Source organism: Verticillium alfalfae, genomic scaffold (assembly GCF_000150825.1).
Source record: "Verticillium alfalfae VaMs.102 supercont1.3 genomic scaffold, whole genome shotgun sequence".
Classification (NCBI taxonomy): Eukaryota; Fungi; Ascomycota; class Sordariomycetes; order Glomerellales; family Plectosphaerellaceae; genus Verticillium; species Verticillium alfalfae.
The window spans coordinates 1,227,235-1,250,243 of NW_003315036.1; the positions used below are offsets into that span (position 1 = coordinate 1,227,235).

The window sequence follows — 23,009 nt, forward strand, 5'->3', positions numbered from 1 at the left end:
GGAATTCGTGACTTCATTATGCGAGACGACGGACATGACGGCGAGCTGCTCGCAGATGATGATGGTGCCGGCAGAGACGGACTTGAGGATCTGGCACATGATGATGTAGCCGATGTAGGAATCGGGCTGGCGGAAATGGATCAGGAGGCCGGTCGAGAGCGCGGCGACGGGCACTGCAGCAACGGCAATCCACTTGTAGTGGTTTGTCTGGCGGATCAGACTGTGAAGTTTCAGCAAGATGACAACGAACATGAAGAGGCGAGGCGCGGCTTACACTCCGACAATGGGGCCCCAGGTGCAGGAGGCAATGGTGTAAATGTTCAGGATGAATCCAGCCTGGCTGATGCTGCGCTGGTGAACAACCTGCAGGTACGACGAGAAGAACGAATCCCAAGCGTTGAAGCTAAGGAACAGGGCACCGGCAACACCGCAGGCCCCGATGATGGTGCGATCCTTCAGGTTGACCCACGGAACGAGCGGCACTGAAGCGTACTTCTTCTCCCAGAAGCCAAAGGTCGCAAGCAGGAGAGGACCCAAAATGATCATGGCGATAATGTAGCCCGTCTTCCAGCCGTTCGGCGCGTAGGATACCAGACTGAAGGGTAACAAAAAGAGAGAGAACCCGGTGGCCAAAAGGAACATGCCGATGACGTCGAACTCCTCAAAGTAGTAGCGGCACGACTCCTTCCATGTTCGAACGCTCACGGGAGAGACGAGCTCAATGCCCTGCTTCTTGGCTTGGTTGAGGTTGTACCACAGCATGATACAGATCAAGACACCGAAGAAAGGGAAGATGATGGCAAAGGATCCGAAAGCCCAGCGGAACGTGCTGTGTTCGTAGAAAAGCTCGGCCACGATGGGACCGGCAAATGCATTGCCAATGTATGCCGTGGAGTTGAGGGCGAAGATAATCATGCGGTTGCGTAGGGACGTAAAGTCGGAGATGAGGACAGTGTGGATGTATCCAATACCACCACTTCCAACTGTCCAAAAGACCTGGGCAGCGGCATATGTCTCGACGTTGCGGCAGAGAGCCATCATGATCAGACCGACTGAACAGAGAATGTGACACAGGAGATAGCCCTCCATTCTTCCAAAGATGTTCAGAATCTTGGCCAAGGGCAACTGCGTCACACCGTACATTAGACCAGATACGATGCCAGTTGTGGACGTCAATCCATGGCGCTGAAATTCGGACGTGACGTATGGAGTGAGGTTGCGAGAAAGCTGCTGCTGCATAGAGTGGGTGTACGAGGTAATGTAGATGCTGTGGCCTGTTAGTACTTGGACGCAAGCATCTATTAGAAGTGAAGAGAGGATGACCTACATGATGTACATCACGATGAGGGCCTTGTAAGACCATGCCGAAGTAATAGCACGAATCTTCTCAACACCATACTGCTTCTCCTTTGTATCGTATTCAACGTCCGACTCTTCACCCTTGGGCTTGTCTTGCTTTTCGTCACCAGACCTGTCATCCGAAATGACAGCGGAATCCTTCGCCGCAGCCTTCTCGTCGGCGCCAGTGTGGCTCATGACATGGCCGAGGGCAGGCCCAGGCTGGCCAGCCATATCATCCTCGGGTCTAGCAGACATTCTGGGTGACGTTTGTGGTATTTTCCCTGTCCTGGAGATTTCGTAAGGGGTTCAGCGAAGAACTAAGCAGTCAGGGATCGTCAGAATCAGGGTCGCAAGACCATAAGGGACCGTCTCATGTCTTATAATTGCAAGGACTTTGCAGATCCCCTCGGTCGCCACAAGGGTCGGAGACCGGAGTTCGTACGGCAATTGCACGTCCTTGAAGTTGCATTGCCAGGACGCAAAGGAACGGCGCGAAACAGTGCCTGGGCTGGTCGATCAGTGCCCAAAGCTCGTGTTCTCCTTGGGCAGTCTGTCACATTGGAGCCCACCCTAGGCTTGAATCCTGCGGTCGTGTACATGTGCGAGCTATGGACTTGCGGGCCAAGCTCGAAACAGAGCAACATCCTGCGACGGTAGGGTAGGGTATCTTCTTGTGGCACCACTTGTGAGCGCCTAGCCCACTAGATTTGGAGCTTTCGGTCCAACAGTCCAATGACAACTTGGGACATGACTGTTCAAAATCCACAGATCTTCATGGTCGGTTGCCAAGGCGGATCAGATAACGGTACGTCGCTTGGACGACCCACAGCTTCCGGATCTGATAACTTTAATCCCAGCCACCATCACGCACCAACGGCAGCCATTTAAACCCTTCCATGCACCTCAGTCGCCGCGGCGCTCCAACTAAGAGCCACCAAGCCGTCCAAAAGACCCACACGTTTCCGAGAGTGGTAGCATCGCTTGAGTGTTGAGGTATTTCCTCCACTTGTTGCGCCCCCAGTCTTCTAGAAGTATATGTCAGCCTCCGTCCGCGTTGTTCCGATCACTCGCTATCAGGTATTTCCTGACGCTATCGTGACCTGTTATCCGGCTTGGCATAGTCCACAGTGATTTATGAGTGGCTGAAACTGGAACCAGGTCCACCAGCATTTTGGAGTAAGCCCGAGTCATCTCGGATTGCACATTAGCTCAGATCCTTCATTTTGATCGCTGTGAAGGTCAGACTTTGAGAATGATGATGTTGCTTCTAACCCGTGTAACTTTCCATGTATGATGTATTCGTTGACAAGCCAAGTTTGACCTAATGGACTGAAGAGGGTGGCTTGTCTAATTGAATTGCGGAGCTCCGCTGTCGGTGGTCACCGCCCGACTCTGGCTGACGATCTCGGTGCTAAACTCTTCGTCTAGATTACTTATGCTATGCGTAATGCAGGCCTGGCTGCTTCGTAGTCAGAAACGAGTCATCATCAGTGGGTATGAGTTAGGTGCATGCAAGGCAGTGTGCACTGACTCACTTGCGTCTGGCTCCTTTGGTCTTCCAACTCATCAAATGCCTGGACAAAACTTTCAACTCTTCTTAAGGAATTTACCGTGCTCCACGGCCGACGGGGTCAACATTATCATCAAACATCCATGATCGGCAAATCAGATCTCATTTGAACCGAGCCCGGCTCACCGTACAATGCACCATCGACATCGTATTGATCCCTGTTGCATGAAGAACAGCGATTGTGCTCCAAGTCTCATCTCTGCATAAGCAGTACCTCGCATACCAAGCTTTACAGCATATTTAGCGCCTGATCAAGAACATCATAACAGGCGCCAAACATCCTAGACTACTCACTGGACATCAAGCTACAGCTTACATTTGAACACTTCCTTGATATAAGCTGTGAAAAGCTAGAACCGGATGCATATGATTTATGCCATTCCTTTAGAGAGGCGCAAAACGCAACAGGCATACGCTTGATATTGAAAATTATTGTCGAGAATTCCTATTGCGCAGGTAAATTTTGCTACAAAGCTGCGTTCTCATGTTAGTATCCCAAGACCTTCAACTTTGCTTGCATGCGTGAAACGTTAGTACATTCTGAGTATTATCAACGTTTCGTCTGTTTCGATAGATTACGAGTGTGGTACCCTATGGTCCAGCTAAGTTTTGCAGTCGGACTCTCCCAGCCGTGTTCCGGGGATTTCACAGATGTTGCCATGCATAGATTTCTCCTTAACATAAGATCAAATCTCACATTTTAGCCCATGATTGCCCGGTGGAACTCGGCCGCTATGTTCTCAGGACGATGAGATCCAACTATGAAAACTCATAAATTAAGTACATTGCGAGTACCACGAGTTTTGCACCTTGCAGGTAGTCCCTGACTGACAGCAAGTTGCGCCAGTCCAACCTTGCCCGCCACATTGCGCCCAAGCAGCTGCACAGTTTCCGCCACCGGCAGGAGGGGGGCTCGTCGGGGGAGATGGAGATGTTGGGGGTGAAGGATTGCCCGACCCAGCGGTGCAGGTGTCAGTTCCCACAATACAGTTTCTTTCGGCCGCAGTTCTGAATCAAGTAAGTTAGCCATGCCCACCCCGTGTAGCATGCACCAGGAGATATCCCTGGGTTTAGAAGCGACTTACATTCCAATAACATAACCGTGGCGAGCACTGCGCGGCAAGGCCAAACTGACAGACGACCAGTCGGCAGTGGCGATGTTGCTGGTTTCGAAAGGCTGGTATCCGCGGCCGCGAGTGTAGTCGTCGATTAGCATATGCCACTTGCTCGGCGTGATGTTGTCACGGAACACCAAAGGTCCTTCGCCGGCGGGCAGGCCCTGACCAATCTGGTTACGAATGACGGTCCAGGGTCCGTTCAGGGTGCTTGCGTGAGCTTGCTCTATGAGGTTGTTCGGCCCGTTCTTGCTGACGCGGTAGAATGTGGACGACGATGGGTCGCGGAAGACGGTAGCGTCCATGCCGGCGCCCGTGAGCCACTTTTCGGCAGGGGTGAAGCTGACAAAATCAGTGGTGAAAGAGCGCATGATGAACCAGCCTTCGCCCTGAATGGATGTTAGCAGTCATTGTAATGCAAGAGAAATATTATGAACCTTGAGATTGCATGTCCAGTGGACGAGGTCTAGGGATCAACGACCCGCATTAGAAACTTCAAGACACTCTGATTCGAGGTGATAACGTACAGCGGCTGGTTGCAGGATCCCATATGGCATCTGGGGCCCAGGTCATGCCAGCATTGCTTGGACTCACGATCCTCAGCTGAGAGGCTGACCAATTTCTCAAGTTGCTCGACTCCCACACGACAAGGCCTTTGGATCCATTGGAGGTGTAGTCATCGCCTACATCCCAGCCCCGAGGGTACACTCTGAGGTCCGTGGCGACAATCCAATATTTCCTGCCGTCTTGGCTGCGAATGATACTGGGATCACGCACACCCTTCATCCCGACAGTGGAGCTCAGCACAGGCTGGCCATTGTTTACAGTGGTCCAGGAACCTGGGTTGCTGTTATTCGAGACGGCCATGTAAATTTGTTCACCGTTGGCAGTTCCCTCTCCAGTGAACTGTTGGCGTCAGTTGTGCACATTCGAGACGTCATGGCGACATCGACTCCAGGATACTCACATAAACCATCAAGTAGTCGCTTAGTTGTCCATTCTGGCGACTTTCTAGCGATGCGGGCACCGCAACAGTCACCGAAGCCAGGGTGACGAACACGAACTGATACAGCTTCATTGTGATATCAACGTAGTTGAAATTTGTTTCAGGACTTGAAAGAATCTCGAACAACGTGGTGCCACGGCCGGCACCGCGGTAATATTTGTAGCAGTGCTCGGCTGGCCAGAGAGGGCCATCGGTCTAAATCTGCAATTCGTGACCTCTCGACATGGTCAACGGAACAGACAAGTGGCTACACGTCGAAGCTCCATAACAATCACCCAGGATAGGCTAACGGTGTATGATCCTCCGATTTGTTCCTCCGCTCGAGCGTATCAGGACCAGCGCAAGCACGATTTGGCCGGGTTGAAGGAGCCGGTATTGGTGCGCAAAGGACTAAGGTCGCAACAGCCACATGTATCCCATTGATGTAACCGCACCTGCAGTATGTACCCCTGGTCTTTTCATGAAGAACGCGGGGAATATACCGTGTGTTTCTCGGAGTTCTGGGGGATTAAAGAATAAAGAGACTTAGTCAGCTCAATGACTCTCAAAATCATCAAGCGGCCAAATCTGGTACACGGAGAGGTATCCGATCTGAAATCTGGACAAGCTGAATTTCAATGATTGACTTGAAGAGCGGATACTCGGAGCTCGGGATTCTGCATGTATGCACGGGGGGAGAGCTCATGTGCCTAATAGTTGTGTTCAACAAGGGCACTCCCAGATTCCCAGATGGCATGGCCTGCACGTGTGATGGACTTTTCCGTTATGACTTGTATCTGCAATTCATTTGCCGACGCATAGGACGACAAAGCTCGATCATCCAGGGAAACGGTGGCAGCGCTGTTTCATTGCTTTTGAGCGGGTTCCTTGATCGTCCCATAGGGAACAGATCTGGGCCCAGAGCCGCCACTCAGTTGTGAGTTACTCACTTGAGGAGATACGGAAGTGGCTGTTGGATTTCCCAGGTCAGTGAACTGACCCGTTGCATAAAAACATGGCGGATATGATTCAATGATGGATGTAGGGCACCATGTGACCATACTTGGTTCGGCCGATGCCGTCTCTTTCAGTAGGTGCGCAGGTCACGTCTGATGGTTGATGAGGATATTGACAAACATCTTCAAGCGTACTAAGTATCAAGACTACATGCGCTATCAAGTGGCAAGGCCCAGGTCGCGACGGACTTCCTGCAATATAGTGTTGAGAAGTATCATTCGGACAATAATTTGCCAGCGGATGCAAGCACCACCGGCAGCACCAACTCCGTTATTTTGACAAGGCAAAATTCAAGAAGTGTTCAAATGAGCATAGAAACACGTTTGATACTTAATACCTCAATCATGTAGGGATAGTCATGACGATGTTTGTCCTCGGGAGCTCGCTCGCGGTACCTGTGTCCGTCAAAATTCACCTGTAGACTGACTACCCTTTCATTGGAAAATCGAGTCAACGTGGTCAACATTACGTTTTTCGTCCAGGTTGCTTTGGCAGCGCCCAGTATGATCTCAGCTGACGGCCCCAATGCCAGAGCCAAAGCACGAGGCCGTTACTGGGGCACCACGGCCATCAACCTGTCGGTCATGAGCCACAGCCAGGCCAACCCCATCGCCAGCAACGGCCAGGATTTCGTATCATACACTTGCGAGAATGAGATGAAGTTTGATGCCCTCCAGCCGTCTCGTGGCACTTTTCATTACGGCAATGCAGACCCTATTGTTGCGCAGGCCAAGGCGAATGGCATGAACATGCGTTGCCACGCGCTCATCTGGCATTCGCAGGTGCCCGCCTGGGTCAGCAACGGTAATTTCGACCGCACGACCGTGATCAGTATCTTGTAGACGCACATCCGCAACGTGGTGACGCACTTTAACGGTCAGTCTAGATCGGATGTATAAGAGCGTGGGTTATTCAATGCCTGGAGGGTGAATCAGTATGCTGCTACGCTTGGGATGTTGTCAATGAAGCCCTCAACGAAGATGGCACATACCGCACCACTGACTCGGTTTGGTACCGCACTATTGGAGTCGATTACATCCCGCTGGCGTTCAAGGCAGCCAGGGCCGCTGACCCCAGCGCGAAGCTGTGCTACAACGACTATAACTGCGACCGCCCAGGTCGCAGGGCAACCAGGGCGCAGAATATGTTCCGCATGGTCCGGGATGCTGGTGCACTCATTGACGGCATGGGCCTGCAGGGCCACATGGCTACTGGGCAGATTGAGTCACTTGCTACTCTGACTGAGAATCTCAGGGCGTTTGCCAATTTGAACGTTGATGTTGTGTACACGGAACTTGTTAGTACTGTTCCATGTACCTCCAGGAAGGACTTGCCTCCAAATAATTTCGGGCCCATGAAAATACCAAACCGCTGAGACAATCGTGTACTTTAGGACATCGTAGCCCGTAGCGGCTCAAGCCAGTTCCAACAGCAGGCCACAGATTGGCCCACCGTCGTTCAAGCCTGCCTCGCTGTCGCGCGCTGCGTCGGCATCACAGGTTGGGGTTTCACCGACGCGCACACCTGCATCGGCGGCGGCAACCCACTCATCTGGGACGCAAACTATCAGAAGAAGCCGGCCTACAATGCCATTCTCACTGCGTGGGGTAGCAGCAGCGCGACTCCTCCCACGACGCCCCCGACGACGCCGCCCCCATCTGGCAGCGTAAGTACACCTGGTGGGTGTCCTGATGTCTATTGAAGGTGAAAAGGAGAAAAGCTGACCATGTTGCCTACACAGCGCTCCCCCCCTGTACGGCCAGTGCGGCGGACAAGGCTACACGGGCAGCACATGCTGCAGCTGGGGGACGTGCCGTGCCCAGAACCAATGGTACTCGCAGTGTCTGTGAGCGCACGCCTGGACCGGTATTGCAAATGCAATAGTCTGCGTTTACAGGTCAGATGAGGGTCAGACCGGTGAGCATGGCTTGAAGAGCATGTTGGCCGTAATAGTGTGCCATGACTGTAGGGGTTTGGAATCGTAGGACCCCTCATTGACCTGACGACTAGTCTATACTAGTGAAAGGTCGATTCTCATTCCGCAGACACCTATTCTCAGGGAATCTCGTCCATGACCACGACAGAAGGGGTGCAAACGGCAAGTGAGATGGGTTCTGCCAAACGAGTTGCTCAATGTACATTATTGGTCTGTCGAATATGACCAGGTTGCTAGGTCGAGACCAGGGGATCCTGGACGGCGCCAGGCACAGCAGCATTGTTCATGAGGTTTGGGTTCATGTGTCCACCACTACTGAGTCAATGACGTCGTTGAATTCCATGTACCCGTCATGACCGCCATAACCCGAGTGAACACATCAACTCGCGACTCCCGGTCAACATTGAAGCCGTCGACGACCGGCCGAGCCATCTTCGTCCCGTTTTCCGACTCTTACTCAACAGAAGCACATTCGGACATTATGGCACCAAATGGAATCAATGGACAGAATGGCGAGCCAGCATCGCAGTCGGGCAAGAAGCGGGTGCTCATCGTCGGCGCAGGTGCTGCAGGGTGAGATGACCAGCAGAGGTGAACATGAACGATAGCTAACGTGTGACAGCATGTCGGCGGCTCATCACCTGTCGCAGCACCGTGACAAGTTCGACGTGACGCTTATCGATGCCGTCGATTACTGCGGCGGCCAGGCCTTCTCGATCCCCCTGGACAAGGAACGGTACGGCGCCTCGTGGTGCAACCAGGGTGTCCAGGGCGGCTCTTACATCTTTCATCACACGTTCACCATGTTTAATCGCCAGGGCTACCAGGCTGACCCTGTCAACCTGCACGTGTCCTTTGGCAAGGACGAGACGTTTTGGACCAACGTCTTCCCGACCAAGGTGTTGGCCGAACACCAGAGTGAGGTGCGGCGCTTCGCCAAGGTCTTGAAGTTGATGCGTTGGTTTGAGGTCTTCTTCGCCTTACTGCCTCTGCGGCTCGTCCTTAAGATGTCCTTCTTCTCCGAAGATTTTATCAATATCGTCGCTCTGCCCATGACTGCGCTCTTTCTTGGCACTGGAAACGCGACGCCCGAGGTCCCGGCTGTCATGCTCGAGCGGCTGTGCACGTCTCCGACCTATGGCATGTGGTACCCGGCCAACGAGAACACGGTTGTCGACAACAAGCCGCCGATGGTTGTGTTCCCCAACTTTTCCGAGTTTTACAGCACGTGGAAGCAGGATCTCGAGTCGCGCGGCGTGACGGTCCGTCTGTCGACCGAGCTGGACGAAGTTGTCGAGCGCAGCAAGAAGGGCGTCACGGTGCGTCTGCGCGCAAGGCGACCGGCCGAGGACTCGCATAACCCCGCCGGCGCCGACCAGGACATTCCGACGCAGGAAGAGTTCTTCGATGAGCTGGTGCTTTGCACGCTGGCGGACACGGCCAAGCGTGTGCTCGGCAAGACAGCGTCGTGGCGCGAGCGCAAGGTGCTAGGGTCGGCTAAGTTTAGCGACGATATAACCATCACGCACAACGACTCGGACTACATGAAGAAGCACTATGAGAACTTCTACCGCGAGGACCTCGCTGTCCGGGATACCAATGGCGTCGACCAGACGGGACGGCTCGAGGAGGCGAGAACGAGCTTCCGACCAATGTACTACATCAAGATGTACGACCAGGACCGACAGAAGCTCGAAATGTGCTTCGACACGACAAATTACCAGTCGCAGTTCCCGGAGAAGGTGCCGTTTGAGCAGCACGTGTTCCAAACCATCTACCTCAACAAGGACCGCGACAGCGAGCTGTGGTCGGACAACGAGATTGCCGAGGACAAGATCATCCGCAAGGACTGGTGGCACCAGCTGTGCCACAGCTACACGCACTACCTGCTCGTCGTGCCCTGGATCATGTTCCTGCAGGCGCGAAACAGCGTGCGTTTCGGCGGTTCGTGGACGCTCGTCAACGCCCACGAGGTCGCCATCATCTCGGGTCTCGCGGCCGCCGTGGATCTGGGCGCCGACTACCCCGAGGATCTCGAGAACGACCGGTTCGCGTTCCTATGCTTCCGTCTGTACTACCTTCTCGGCTACGGCAAGTGGTACCGCCGCAAGTATAGCAAGGGCGTGCCGACGACGCAGCTCGCCAGAGACGGAGCCAGCTGGCCGACGAGCACGTACGGAGGCGTCTATCAGGGCCCTGGTGTCGCGACTCAGGAGCGGAGGTGCTGGAGGCAGGAGATGAAGACTGGAAGGAGCACCGACAATCTTGCGCAGGATAATGGCAGTAGGAGTCAACCTTGATCATTGGTCGGCGGATGTCCAGAAGCGACCAGGACGTGAATGGCGGCTCTGGCTGTGGTGTGTTTGGGTTTGTCACGACGCAGTCAAAGATGACCCGGGCATAGTAGTTTTCTTGAGCGAAAGGTGGCTATTTCCGAGTCTGACAAATTCCTCGACTGAAATTGATGTGTGTATGTTCTGCTCAGACGAGACGGCGTAAGGTTGACCGCCACGATGACCAAGATCAGAGGTCAAGCCATTGATGGTGGGTAGTCATCTTACTAGAGGCTGCAGACGGCACGAAGTCAAACAGCAAATCAACCTTCATGCTCGCAAATCAAGCCGAGGCAAAGATCAGAGGCGACTAGGCATAGCCGTCTGCGGGGAACCCCCCGCGGGGGCGGTATGTAGGGCACTCCAAGGCCAATCCACCTGGCGAGAAACCTTGCCAAGGATCACCACTCCAGCCCTCAACCCTCTGCGTATGCTCCGATGGTGGCCAACCTCGGCCACCAAGATGCCACAAAACAGCAGAACGATTCCGCCATGGAAATCCGCCAGCGGTTGGGTTCCGCATGCGGCTCCCCGACTATCCAAGAGTTTGGCGCCTCTTTTCAGGGATCTGGCTCCTGAGAAGGGGCTCGATTGGGCGCCCAAAGACTTGGCGTCAAGCACCTCGACGCCATTCTCGGTCTTGAAGTCGATATTTCCACCTCTTTATCAATATTCTTGCGCCTGGATCGTGAGATTAAGATGTGAGCCTTGATCACCTCGGTAAACCCGCTTACAGGCGGCACTGATTGTCTTCTGGCAAGAATACCAGCAATACTGTCCCGTGTTCTTACAGGGCCTCTAGTGGGAAACGTCCACCCCGCAGGAGACTGTGCGTGCAGTGGTGTCGGTGTCGCAGTGGTAGCGGGAGCGGTAGCGGTAGCGGAAGATGGAGCCTGCGGTTCGGAGGCAAACCATAGGTGTTTTGACCAACGTCTGGCGGCTTGCAGCCCTATGCTCAACGTATCGCATCTGAGGTCTTTCCCCAGAGGCATTGCAAGCGTTTATCATCAACAATTCCGTACCAACTGCCAGCAGATACGTCACTTGACGCAGGCAAGTTGAGATGGACATGCAAGTCTACCCTCATGGCCCCCCGCCCTTCGCCGTTCACCAAACAACTGAATTATAGCGTCGCATTTCAAGTCTTATTGGAGCGTATCCCACGCCCTGCATGACCTTCCCTTCTCGGAGGCGCCAGCCCTTGTAGTCTCAAGGATGGATGCAGCCCTCTCACGAAAATCCGGAGGAAATCGCGCGGGAAGCCGCAGTGGTCTCCACCACATCAACGCCGTCCACCAGCATGTCACATCAACGCCTCCCTACTGCGGCTAGAAGCCAGGCGAGGCGAGCAAGTTTAGGCCATGTCTCTGCACCATTTCATCAGGCGGCGTCGGCGGCTGGAAATCCGGCAGATCTAGAGCTTTTGCTGGCCGTCCAGTGACGGCGACGACACAAGGCCAAAACGCGGGGTTGGTCCCGAACGGACGACGATCTTTTCCCCCCTGCCACCTCGTGTCACCATGTGGGACGACGATGATCGTCACATTTTCCTTTGGTCCCAAGCGACCGACTTCGGCGTGCTCACGCCGGTCAAGTTGTGAGTCAAGCGACAGCCGTCAATGGTCGGGAGGGGAGAGGGGAGTGGATGGGCTCATGCATTTGGCGCAGGCGGACAAGATAAAAAGGAGCCATCGCCGCCCTGACACTCCTTTGAGGGCAAATGTGAGACCTTAAGAGATAGTCAGACCAATCGAAGGACTCAAGACAGGCACGGCTTGTCTCTTTGTCGCGTTGATTCCTCTCCACCACATCTGGTCAACATCGAGACGCCTTGTTCGTTTCCCGACACGTCACGATGCAGGAAGAACCACGAACGCAGCACCGGCATGATGATCGTGAAGAGTCAATCGCCGGCTCCCTCAAGGCCGGCAATGGCTTCGATCCCGAGCAACCCTCGCCGGCGCGCATCGCCGACGCCAGTGTCCAGTGTCCGGCCCACACGACTGAGCGCAAGCTCCTGACCAAAATCGACCTTCACGTCCTCCCTTTCCTCTGCGTCATGTATCTGCTCGCTTTCCTCGGTATGTCTTGAGGCGTCGCCAACTGCTTCTTCCTGAACTGATCGAATTGCGCGCCCAGACCGCGTCAACATTGCCAATGCCAAAGTCTTTGGTCTGGCGGAAGAGCTAGAACTCGACGGCAACCTCTACAACAATGCGCTCGTCGTTTTCTTCGTGCCCTACATCCTGCTCGAGATCCCTTCCAATATTCTGCTGAAAAAGTTTCGACCTCATGTCTGGCTTAGCATTAACATGTTCGGTTTCGGGCTCGTGACCCTCCTTCAGGGCTTCGTCCAGAACTACGCCGGCCTCATCACCACTCGCTTCTTCCTCGGCGTCTTTGAGACGGGCATGTTCCCCGGTGCCTTCTACCTCATCGGCATGTGGTACCGTCGTCACGAGGCCCAGAAGCGCTACTCCTTCTTCTTCAACTCGACGACCCTCGCCGGTGCGTTTGGCGGTCTCCTCGCCGCAGCCATTGGCAAAATGGACGGTCTGCGCGGCTTCCGCGGCTGGCGCTGGATCTTCATCCTCGAGGGCGGCCTCACCGTCTTCGTCAGCCTCTTCTTCTACTTCTGGCTGCCCGACTTTCCCGAGGATGTCAAGTGGCTCAAGACGGATGAGCGCGAGTTCATCTCTGCCCGCCTCCGCATCGACCAGGGCGCCGCCGCTCATGATCGCAGCATCACCCTACGCGACGTCGGACGCGTCTTCAAGGACTACAAGGTCATCGTCGGCGGCTTCATGTACTTTGGTCTCATCGTCCCCGCTTACGGTTACGCCTATTTCGCGCCCAGCATCATCCGCACGTACGGCTACGACGCAATCCAGACACAGTTGCACAGCGTGCCACCCTGGGTCGTGGCCTTCGGCTTCTCCATGGCTGTCGCCACCGTGTCCGATCGCCTCCGCCATCGCTTCGCCTTTGCCGTGCTCGCCATCTGCATTGCCATTGCCGGCTTCGGCATCCTTATTGGCGTGCACGACAACACGAAGCTGCAGTATGCCGCCCTCTTTCTCGTTGCCATGGGTGCCTACACGGCCATGCCCATCATTGTCTGCTGGTTCAACATGAACCTCGGCGGCCATCATCGACGTGCCGTCGGCAGCGCTTGGCAGGTTGGTTTCGGCAACATTGGTGGCATCATTGCCGTCTACGCGTTTCTCCAGAAGGACGCCCCCAAGTACATCACCGGCTACAGCATCTGCATCGCGTTTACTGCGCTGAGCATCTTAGCCTGCGTCGTCTACGGCATCGCATGCCACGCAGCCAACCGCGCAAGAAACAAGACGGCAGGCCAGACTGTGCTGACCGAGGAGGAGAAGACGGAGCTGGGTGACATGTCGCCTGAGTACCGATATCTCCTGTGAGAGAGGCCGTGTGTTCTAGATGTGGGTTCTGTTGTGGTCATGGATGTTGCCTCCTGATACCCTAATGAGAGGATTGTGAATCATGTTTGCCACATTGCGCTTTCTGATGCGCTTCGCACATTGCTGTTGTGTGTTGTGTGGCTACATTGCAGCACGATTGTTTGTCGTGCTGGTCGTGTCATGTAGTTTTGTGAGTGTGATGATCAATTGCCACGAGAGTGAGATTTCGAGCGACAGTGCCGCATGTTTGTCTGGCCAGAATTTTCGTTGTGGGTGCCCTTTTTGCCACGATGTAACTCGAACGAGGATGGTGAGTATCTGACTCCATCCACATCACATTTTCCAATCTCTGGAAGCGGCGGCGTCGAGGAAGCACACGTTTCCCGTGCGTTCCGGGATTCGGCATCCTCCGTCTTCCAGTGCCCGAGTTCCGGGGATTGCTTCGAAGACCCAGCCCGAGATTTTCTCCCACGAGATCTTAATCTACGAGCGATCGCGATGGAAATGCTGTGCGCAGCAGTCAGTCTCCTTCGGGGTTTAAACCCGACCGAAATTTGACACGAGTTGCGGGTTGCAACGTCGGGCAAAAGTCCACTGCCGATCCCCGTATCAGAGATCCCGATCCTACCCTGGTTCCGCCGGAAGGGGGGGCCATTGTCCTGATTCAGGTCCCCTGTTCACGATTCCTTATCCTGAACGACCCACGACGCCGCTTTCATCAAGCAGGGTGTCGGTATCGGACAGCAAGTCAACCTCCAAGGGGAGAGGGAGAAATAGTTATCAGCAAACTGGCGTCGAAACACGCCAATTATACAAATTCGCTCTCGTCTGATCGTATACAACATGCGCCCATTGCTAGAGAGCATCCCTCTCGTGAAACTCCATGCCATGCTTAACGTAGCCCCTGCGCCAGCGACGGCGGCGACTGATCGTACTCCACGGCATATGTGTAATGGGCGCGGATGCCCTTGGCGCCCTCGCGGTCCTCGCTCAGCAAGTCCCCCTTGTCCGAGTCACCGTCCTGCAGCCTCTCCCAGTTGTCGTCGCCGAGTCCCTGTACCGTCGTCAGGCTAAATCCCACATCGGTAGGGTTGCGAAATCGGTCACGGCTTGCGCCGGGCGTCTTTTTGCTGTTGCCGAATGTAAAGAGGGAGACGTCGCCAGCCGTGGCGCGGCCCGAGTGTTGTGTCGAGTCTTCGAGGCCGCGGCGACGCATGATCAGGCGGCGCAGTGACGGAATCGACGAGGCGACGCAGCCGATGCCTGTTTCAATGTTGGAGCATAGAACCGTGTGGCCGACCCAGACTGTGCAGTACATTAGTAAGTAGTCGCTTCCTGGCTGGTTCGAAAAGCTTCTTACACTGTAGATCGACAGGCACGCGGAAGCGGTTGACGTAGGGAATACGGACCATCGTGATGATCGACGCGCTGCGCATTCTACTATTAACAAGTGTTCCGACAACACGAAGGCCTTGGTACTCACAGTGACGCAAACGATAGCAGGCCAAATACCTGCAGCTTGGTTTGGGTCTTCATCTGCGACTTCCACAGCATGACGGCCGGCAGCACAGCGAGGGCCAAGTCGGTAACGATGGTCGTGCTCGTGGCGACGTGGCCCAGGGCGATAAACGTCTCAACCGGCGCGCACTTCGCCTCGCCGCTGAGAATGAGCGCCGGCTGCCAGACGGCCTCGACGGGGCGGCAGTATAGCAGTACGCCGACAAATGTGACGAGGAAAGATGCCCAGGTGATGGCGAGGAGAATCCAGACTGATATGCGCATGATTCTCTGCGTGTCTGCAATGCGCTGTATAGTCACACAGATAGATGACTTGACGATAGCCAGAGCCCAGACGTATGTCAGGATCCAAATGATGTAGAACTTCATCGCCTCCTCGGCCATCCAGGCGTTCAGTTTCTCCTGTCGTGTGCCAATACCGACGGTGCAGGCGTAGATTGCCAACCCTACCACTGCCGTATAAATAACCTATTGCCGTCTTGTCAGTCCACAGCCCTTGTGCTCCCCTCGTCGAGATGTTGTTCGTACCGCTCCGGCTGCCATGAGGCCATCGTCGAGGCCAAATACGCGATCAGTGATCCGCACGTAAGTTCGGAGGCCGACCGCAATAATCGACAGAAACAGAAAGATGCTCGAGACAACAATGATGGCCAGCGGCAGATGAACTGGCGTCAAGCTGCGCAGGTTCGGATCGACAGGGTTTGCGGAGTCCATCATGTAGCTTGTCGTCGATGTAGAGGATAGTCGACACAATCTCTCATTACGAGCCCGCAGATTCCCATAACGAGGACGGCCGTTCCAATATTAAAAGGCACATCCTAACCAGCGTCAGCCTCTTGAAGCCCAGACTTGACGTCTAGAACAGGGGCCCAGACCCGGAAACCGGGGCCTTGACGTGCATTGCTGGGGCTTGACTCGTAATTCCGACTGATGCCCACACAATCTCGATTTTTTCCTCGTGGCGCCGTGGAGTTGGCAGCCAAGTTCTCCACGATCCAGCCATTCAGGAGGCGCTGCATGGCGCATCAGGGGCGCAAATAGCCAGGGTGTCATTGGCACCAGAGGCAACAACTCGGGGTGGGCTTCACGCAAAGCGGAGTCCCAAGAGCGCGAGTCCCGACCGGGATCCCAGGCCGGAGACCCTAGTGTGTGTGAGGTACGGCCGAACCCCTACATGTGACAGCCATTAAGTACTCCTCCTCCAGGGATTGCAGAAGTCAAGTGGGCAGAAACGCTGCGGACAGTCTTGCCTGCGTCCTGTTTCTTCTCCACAAAGTGTGGGCAGAAGTGGCCATTCTGCCAACACCTCCTGGCAAATCTCGGTCTTTTCGTCTGTAAGCGGGATAACCGGCCGACTGCCCAGATCAAGTCTGCTGCCAAACTGGTTGTTGCTGCCGCGGACTTGACGGTGGTGGTTGGTCTACCCCTGACGTTGGTCTTTTGCGTTTATACTTATCGCCGACATGTCTGTCATAATACTACCCTTATGGATGCTAACCTTCCCCTCGACACTCTTCCTGGAACAAACGGCTGCTGTCATAAAACCAGCCAACAAAAAGACATGTCGCCTCCCGAGCCTTCGGTTTCCTTCTTCACGGCTAAGACGGCGCTGGTCTTGGCTGGTGTCTGGCTAGTGTACAAGCTGCTTGAGGCCGCCTACAATGTGTCGCCTCTCCACCCCCTGAGCCACGTTCCGGGCCCTAAATTAGCGGCAGCCACTTACCTACCAGAATTCTACCATGACGTTGTACTATTCGGACGCTATACGAATCAGATTAGGCAGATGCACGAACAGTATGGTGAGTGGTTCTAGCGAGGACAGAAGGAAGCCTTGAACATGGTCTGAAGACGGGATCAAAGCGCAAAGACGGCCCAGCTAACCACAATGTTGAGGCCCGATCGTTCGAATTAACCCCAATGAAGTGCACTGCAACGATGCCAACTTTGCCGACGATATCTACGCTGTAGCGGGGCGAAAGAGGGACAAGCCTGTCCATCAGATCAATGGCTCAGCGTATGTGCTGCCGTCTTCGTAAGGAGCATACGTTCGAGACACCGCGGCTGATCATTGCAGGCTCGGACAAGCTGGCTTCGGCACAGTTGATCACGATGTGCACCGTCTGCGCCGTATCCCTCTGGCCAAGTTCTTCAGTCGCAGCATGATCGCTCGACTGGAAGGTGACATACAGGCCCAAGTTCAGAAGCTTTGCGACAAGCTGCTCGCTCAGTCTGGCAAGAAGCACGGATTCGACATCACCATGGCGTACAGCTGCTTTACTGCCGATGCCATTTCGGGCTATTGCTTTGGTGACAGCTTCGGCTTCCTGGCCCAGGAAGATTGGTACCCTAACTTCCGGGAGCCAACGGCGTCAATCCTGAAGCCTGTTTTCATGTTCCGCTTTTTCCCCTTTCTGAAAGGATTAGCTGTCACCGGAAAGTGGTAAGCACTTCCACACACCTGAATTGTATTGATTGTTTGGTATCATGAAGGTTAATGCGTGAGTTGCCTAGGTTCGTCAACTATCTGCCTGCCGACATCGCTCTCTTCATCCAGACGCTGCAAATTGACATTCCCAACCAAATCAAGAAGACAAAGGCCGAGATGGATGCTGGTATCATCCACGACCGCCCGACAGTCTTTGGCTCACTGCTCGAGTCTGACCTCCAGGCTCATGAGAAGCAGCCGCAGCGGCTATCGGACGAGGCAACCGCCGTCGTCGGCGCCGGTACGGAAACCACGAGCTGGGCCTTGTCTATCATCACCTACCACCTCCTGACCAAGCCTGAACTCCTCGCCAGACTAACGACTGAGCTCAACGCCAACATTGAGAACTCCAAAGAGCTTCCCTCGTGGACCGTTCTCGAGAAGCTACCGTACCTGGGCGCCGTCCTTCAGGAGGGTCTCCGTCTCTCATACGGCGTGTCTGCCCGCACTGCTCGTATCGCTACAGAAGAGAACCTAGTCTATCGTGGTGAATTCAATAAGCGTCCTGTCGAATACGTTATACCCCAAGGATACGCTGTCGGCATGTCGGCCGCCATCACGCATCATGACGAGACAGTTTTCCCAGATTCAGAGTCTTTCTCCCCTGAGCGCTGGCTCGACGAGAATAACCAACGCAGAAAGGACGTTGAGCGTGGCATGCTAGCCTTTTCGAAGGGAAGCCGTGCCTGCTTAGGCATGAAGTGAGTATACTATATCCCTTCTTCCCCTTGACGATGACTCCACGCTAATGACGTGCAGCTTGGCCCTTTGCGAGCTCAATCTTTCTCTTTCCGCCCTCGTACTGCGGGTTCTCCCCCACATGAAGCTGTACGAGACAACGGAGGTGGATATACTGTATGATCACGACATGTTTGTTCCATGCACAAAGGAGAGCAGCAAGGGTGTACGAGTCACAATTGATTGAAATGGACCGGTGCAAGATTCACATTGAAAGCAAGATTGACGGTTTGAGGGTCTGCGTTTACTTAGCTTTTTAAATTTCCTTCAAGAACATTGTGAAATCACTTATTACTCTCATGACAATTGTCTCCGTGTTTGCTGACTTGACAGAGAAGAACGAGTAATCGACTTTAACATGCCATGGTTGTGGCCGCCCAGAGACGTACCTGACTCAGCATCTCTCCCCTGTATTGTGATTCGCCCTCCCCCCCCTCTCCCTTGGTTTTGAAGCCGGTACCCAAGTCTCAGCATGGTTTCCAATATCATGCTATTCTTTTGAAGATTCTAGGCTGTGTTCATCAAACTTGCGGCAGATGAACAAACGCTGTCGGCGTTAGAACAGAGTACGTCCCATCTTGTCGAGGGTCTCAACGATGGGGTGTAGAATAGGAAAGGGAGTCTTCCGTAGCCTTCTCGTCATTGTTTATCATCTCAGCTCCCGTGCAAAAAGCAAGGGGCGTCGTTGAACCTCTGATACGGTGCCACTGGTTATGGGTAAAACGTCCTGGATGTTGATGAGTATCTATGATGGGCTCGTTACCTAATTTGTAAAGTAGCGCGTTGACTTGATGCATCCAATTGGTCAAGACAAGGTCAGAGCTGCATGCAATCATTTGGTTACATAGAAGGGCTCCAAATTCTTTGTCTCGAGTCCTTTTAATCGGCCAAAAAGGATATTGAATGTGACAAAGCAGTTTTCAGTCGAGGGTGTCAAATCTCGCACATGAAATATACCTGTGCTCCATCCTTGAGTGGCTAGAATAGAACACCATCGCCATTCTCGCCAATCTCTACCGGACACCGGCCTTTGTTAATAATTTGTTCGTGATCAATGTCTTTATAGTCATAGGGTTCAAGAAGACCTTGACGATTGTATACCCTGTTCCCAAGTGCTCTGTTGACTCGCTACCAAGCTCTCTCATTATGTCGGATAGACTGACCAGAAAACTGTCAAAGATGCACAGCGTTATAGAACTTGCTCTTTGATGTGCACAGCAATAGCAAAGGCAAGGAGGTTCTTCCTGTTGAAGTCAGAGCCTCACTGTACACTAGCAGACCGTGAAGTTTGTTGGATTATGTGTGGTATGTTCCCAGTTCATGCTTTGTTTCTTATTTGTTGGCAGAAACAGCAATCTTGTCATGAGATACACACCCTACGTCTAGTCTCACTTGGTGTAATACGAGTTTACAATTCTAGATATATAAGATATAGGCAGTTACTGCCATAGGAACACCAAAGCGAGAAGATTCACAAACGAATACAGCCCGCAACAAGCACCCTACCTGGAGACATACAGCCTTCGCAACACGCAACTATACAACCTACAACAACATAAGTTAAAAAACAATCCCAATCCAACCGGCAAGACCATAAAGCCTTCCATATAAATTCATCCAGGAACCTAGAAACATGGAATCCTACGTTTCCCTTCCATACATGGTGGCCCCCGAACTCCTTCCGGAGCCACTACCCACCATCGAAGACATCGCTGCCTCGAAAGATATTCTGAAGGAAAGAGGCGGGCTTCGCGTCGTCCGGATCGGAAAACACTTCATCGTTAAATATGGGATGCAAGTGCATCTTCTAGAGGGCGAAAACATGCTGTACGTCAAGCACTTTATGCCTGCCTCTGTGCCCACTGTTTACGCCATCTACTCCCACCAACCTGAGGGCAAGAAGTATCCCATCAATTATATTATCATGGAAAATATATCGGGCCAGCCTTTGTCATCTTGTTGGAGCTCTCTAGATCGAGAGGAGAAAGCCAGAATAGCTTGCGAGCTCCGAAATCATATGAATCGGCTGCGTCAAATCCCTTCGCCTGGTTACTTCGGGTCGATTGGAAGGCGTCCGTTTTCCAATGATGCAGCCTTTTGGACAATGTATCACATCGATAAATGTCCACCTATGGGTCCATTTGACACTGCGAAGCAAATGCTTCTTGCCATAGCCGAGGACGTTCGGAATTTGAGGCAAGACTTAGAAACTGGCCGTCTAATGCACGAATTCTATGAACGGGTCTTCCCAATAGTACTCGATAGTCAAACGTCCGTCTTTACTCATGGAGACTTGCAGAGAAAAAACATCATGATTGCCGAGGATGGGGCCGTCGTTATCATCGATTGGGAAGTAGCAGGATGGTACCCAGTCTACTTCGAGTACTGTCTTGCGATGAGCGCAAGTTATTTTATGGATGATTGGCATTATTGGGTTCCTCAGATATTGGACGAGTATCTCAATGAGTTCCCCTGGATGGAAATGCATTTCCGGACCCGCATCTTTTAAGAGGGTAGTTGCCGGAGCGTAGTTTGAGCAGAGTGAAGAGGGGTCCCGCGCTGGGTCCTCAGGCAATAGATAATAGGCATGGGAGCAGACACATCTGAATTTTGACCCTTCACAACCCTTATATACGCGCTCTCGTAGCCTCTAGCCCCTGACCCGCCCTGTGTTTCATGGCTCCGCAAAGCCTCCTGACAGTAGTTCAGAAATCAACGCGGTCGTTCACCAGGTCGACCGAGCCTGTCTACTTTTTTTTGGATCTTTGGCATGACAATTTGTTGAAATCATGGAACAGTTGGAAGCGCCCAATCTCAGATTCAAGCAGCATATGCATCGCCGTGTTATCACCTCGTCTAGAGATTCTGCTAAAGTCTTTCTTGGGTAAGTAACATCTCCTGACTCATGACTCACTCCTTTCTAGCCCACAACCCTTGTCCAAAGACTGCATCTGACCGCCGAATTCATAGTTTCCCGTGATATTCTCGCAACAAGTCACTATGTGGACTGACCAGAGTTCTTCAAGTCTCTGTGCATGGTAGTTCGAGTGTGCATGGTAGTTCGAGTGTGCCAGGTGCCCCTTGCAAAACACACATGTCGCTAAGAGCTTGTAATGCTTCCCGAATCCATTCCTGGCATCGTCGCAATGGCACTCTTGGATATAGTCGTTTGCTGACATGATACTGCTTTCTTGGTGGCGGTATACTGGCGCAAATAACTTTGAGGCGAGAGTATTCGTCGTCATCCACCCAACCAAGAAATTTCTTGTTTTTGTATACATGAGATGCTTCAGGTTGGGGGCTTGGCCTTGTTTGGTACTTCATCCCACTTTGAATGTCCCCCTTCACATGGAACAGTTGTCCTGATCCATCGTCTTCGCATGTTTCAACGAAAAGGGCATGATGGTCCTGGTCAAACCCAATGTACTCCACGAGGAAAACGGAATGAGCCATATTCTATCAGCAGTGAGCATGTTGCATCTTGAAGGGACCCAGTAGAACTTACCAATTGGAGCTGAGGTGGGATTAAATTGATGCCTGTTGGCAAGGAGTCTTGAAGGCGAATGGATAATCACGGATAGGTGAAAAGCTCCGGAGCTAGTTTTTATATGATTGGTTAGAGGTATTGCTTATTGCTATTGAACTGTTGTTTGTGTCTGTCCGTCCTTTCGAATTCGATAGGTCTCTTGGTACCACTTGTTTATATATATTGGTCTTGATGTCTGTCAATCCGTAATAGAAGCGGCCTCATTGAACACATAGGATCCCATTAAGTCATTGGTAAGAGATTTGCAAACTCTGGAACCGATGGTCAAAGCCCTAGATTGCGCAACAAACGCCACTTACCTGTATCAACTTTGAGAGCTGCAACAGGCGTTTCGTACATCTCTCGTAAGATGACGCAATTGAAGAAAATGCATAGCCTTTAGGGATAGACTCACTGCTACTCAGTATTCAAAAGCCATCGTCAATATTGTGGCTGTTTCTGAACTGTCGGGGAAGGAGGGAAGGCGGGAAGAGGGCGATGGTTGCGCCTCGTCCCTTTGTTCCGATACAACATTGGCACCGCACCCAAATTCGAATTCCTTTATTCTGTAACCATTCCCTGAGGTCATCCTTTTACCGCCATAGCCTCTCGACTCCAACCCCAGTTCATGTAATGTCCGCTCTAGATTTCTCATCTAATATGAGACGTGACACAACGTCCTTGTTTCCTTCCTATTAGGGATTGTGAGACTCTACACGAGACCTGCCATGCTCTCTCCCTGGTTAGCGATTCCACCTACCTAGCATGCGGCTGACAATGGAAGCTGTGTACTTTCAGACTGAAGCTGCTGGTGGCTCAGTCTTCGGGCAGCTCCTCTTCGCCCCTGTAGGAAGATTGTCCTACGGTCGATGTCCGTTACACAAGGCCCATTCCCTCTTTGACTGCAGTTCAGCTTTTTGTTGGTTTCATACGCACCTCGGGGGCGTGTCTCTCTTCCAAATCACTATTCAACACATGCACGGTGGGTGGACTTCGAACAGTGCATAGCTGTCA

At 53.1% G+C, this 23,009-nt stretch overlaps 8 protein-coding genes across 8 annotated transcripts in view; 5 read left to right on the forward strand and 3 right to left on the reverse strand.

Moving 5' to 3' along the window:
- The window catches only part of VDBG_02897 (siderophore iron transporter mirB), a gene marked incomplete at both ends in the record, with an annotated part of 1,922 nt that extends 326 nt beyond the window's left edge, over nucleotides 1-1,596 (reverse strand). The window contains 3 exons of the mRNA XM_003006712.1: nucleotides 13-220; nucleotides 275-1,267; nucleotides 1,328-1,596. Coding sequence (XP_003006758.1) covers nucleotides 13-220; nucleotides 275-1,267; nucleotides 1,328-1,596 — 1,470 coding nt within the window. The remainder of the gene's footprint in view (nucleotides 1-12; nucleotides 221-274; nucleotides 1,268-1,327) is intronic.
- A 2,091-nt stretch (nucleotides 1,597-3,687) lies between these two features.
- VDBG_02898 (endo-1,4-beta-xylanase) lies at nucleotides 3,688-5,002 on the reverse strand (the record flags this gene model as incomplete). The annotated part of the gene is made up of 5 exons (XM_003006713.1): nucleotides 3,688-3,919; nucleotides 3,997-4,415; nucleotides 4,464-4,492; nucleotides 4,554-4,932; nucleotides 4,994-5,002. The coding sequence occupies 5 exons, from the start codon at nucleotides 5,000-5,002 to the stop codon at nucleotides 3,688-3,690; spliced, it is 1,068 nt and encodes a 355-aa protein (XP_003006759.1).
- A 1,529-nt stretch (nucleotides 5,003-6,531) lies between these two features.
- Nucleotides 6,532-7,878, forward strand: VDBG_02899 (endo-1,4-beta-xylanase; the record flags this gene model as incomplete). The annotated part of the gene is made up of 4 exons (XM_003006714.1): nucleotides 6,532-6,822; nucleotides 6,915-7,325; nucleotides 7,461-7,630; nucleotides 7,770-7,878. The coding sequence occupies 4 exons, from the start codon at nucleotides 6,532-6,534 to the stop codon at nucleotides 7,876-7,878; spliced, it is 981 nt and encodes a 326-aa protein (XP_003006760.1).
- Nucleotides 7,879-8,316: 438 nt separating this feature from the next.
- Nucleotides 8,317-10,264, forward strand: VDBG_02900 (conserved hypothetical protein; the record flags this gene model as incomplete). The annotated part of the gene is made up of 2 exons (XM_003006715.1): nucleotides 8,317-8,537; nucleotides 8,587-10,264. The coding sequence occupies 2 exons, from the start codon at nucleotides 8,317-8,319 to the stop codon at nucleotides 10,262-10,264; spliced, it is 1,899 nt and encodes a 632-aa protein (XP_003006761.1).
- Nucleotides 10,265-12,152: 1,888 nt separating this feature from the next.
- Nucleotides 12,153-13,728, forward strand: VDBG_02901 (pantothenate transporter liz1; the record flags this gene model as incomplete). The annotated part of the gene is made up of 2 exons (XM_003006716.1): nucleotides 12,153-12,378; nucleotides 12,437-13,728. The coding sequence occupies 2 exons, from the start codon at nucleotides 12,153-12,155 to the stop codon at nucleotides 13,726-13,728; spliced, it is 1,518 nt and encodes a 505-aa protein (XP_003006762.1).
- Nucleotides 13,729-14,620: 892 nt separating this feature from the next.
- On the reverse strand, nucleotides 14,621-15,960 carry VDBG_02902 (conserved hypothetical protein; the record flags this gene model as incomplete). Its single annotated transcript, XM_003006717.1, has 4 exons — nucleotides 14,621-15,033; nucleotides 15,089-15,156; nucleotides 15,224-15,714; nucleotides 15,775-15,960. 4 exons carry the CDS (start codon nucleotides 15,958-15,960, stop codon nucleotides 14,621-14,623), a joined length of 1,158 nt encoding a protein of 385 aa, XP_003006763.1.
- An 847-nt stretch (nucleotides 15,961-16,807) lies between these two features.
- Nucleotides 16,808-18,816, forward strand: VDBG_02903 (trichodiene oxygenase; the record flags this gene model as incomplete). The annotated part of the gene is made up of 6 exons (XM_003006718.1): nucleotides 16,808-17,045; nucleotides 17,170-17,260; nucleotides 17,321-17,686; nucleotides 17,758-18,432; nucleotides 18,491-18,635; nucleotides 18,805-18,816. 6 exons carry the CDS (start codon nucleotides 16,808-16,810, stop codon nucleotides 18,814-18,816), a joined length of 1,527 nt encoding a protein of 508 aa, XP_003006764.1.
- Nucleotides 18,817-20,102: 1,286 nt separating this feature from the next.
- Nucleotides 20,103-20,978, forward strand: VDBG_02904 (phosphotransferase enzyme family protein; the record flags this gene model as incomplete). Its single annotated transcript, XM_003006719.1, has 1 exon — nucleotides 20,103-20,978. One exon carries the CDS (start codon nucleotides 20,103-20,105, stop codon nucleotides 20,976-20,978), a length of 876 nt encoding a protein of 291 aa, XP_003006765.1.
- Nucleotides 20,979-23,009: the final 2,031 nt, after the last annotated feature.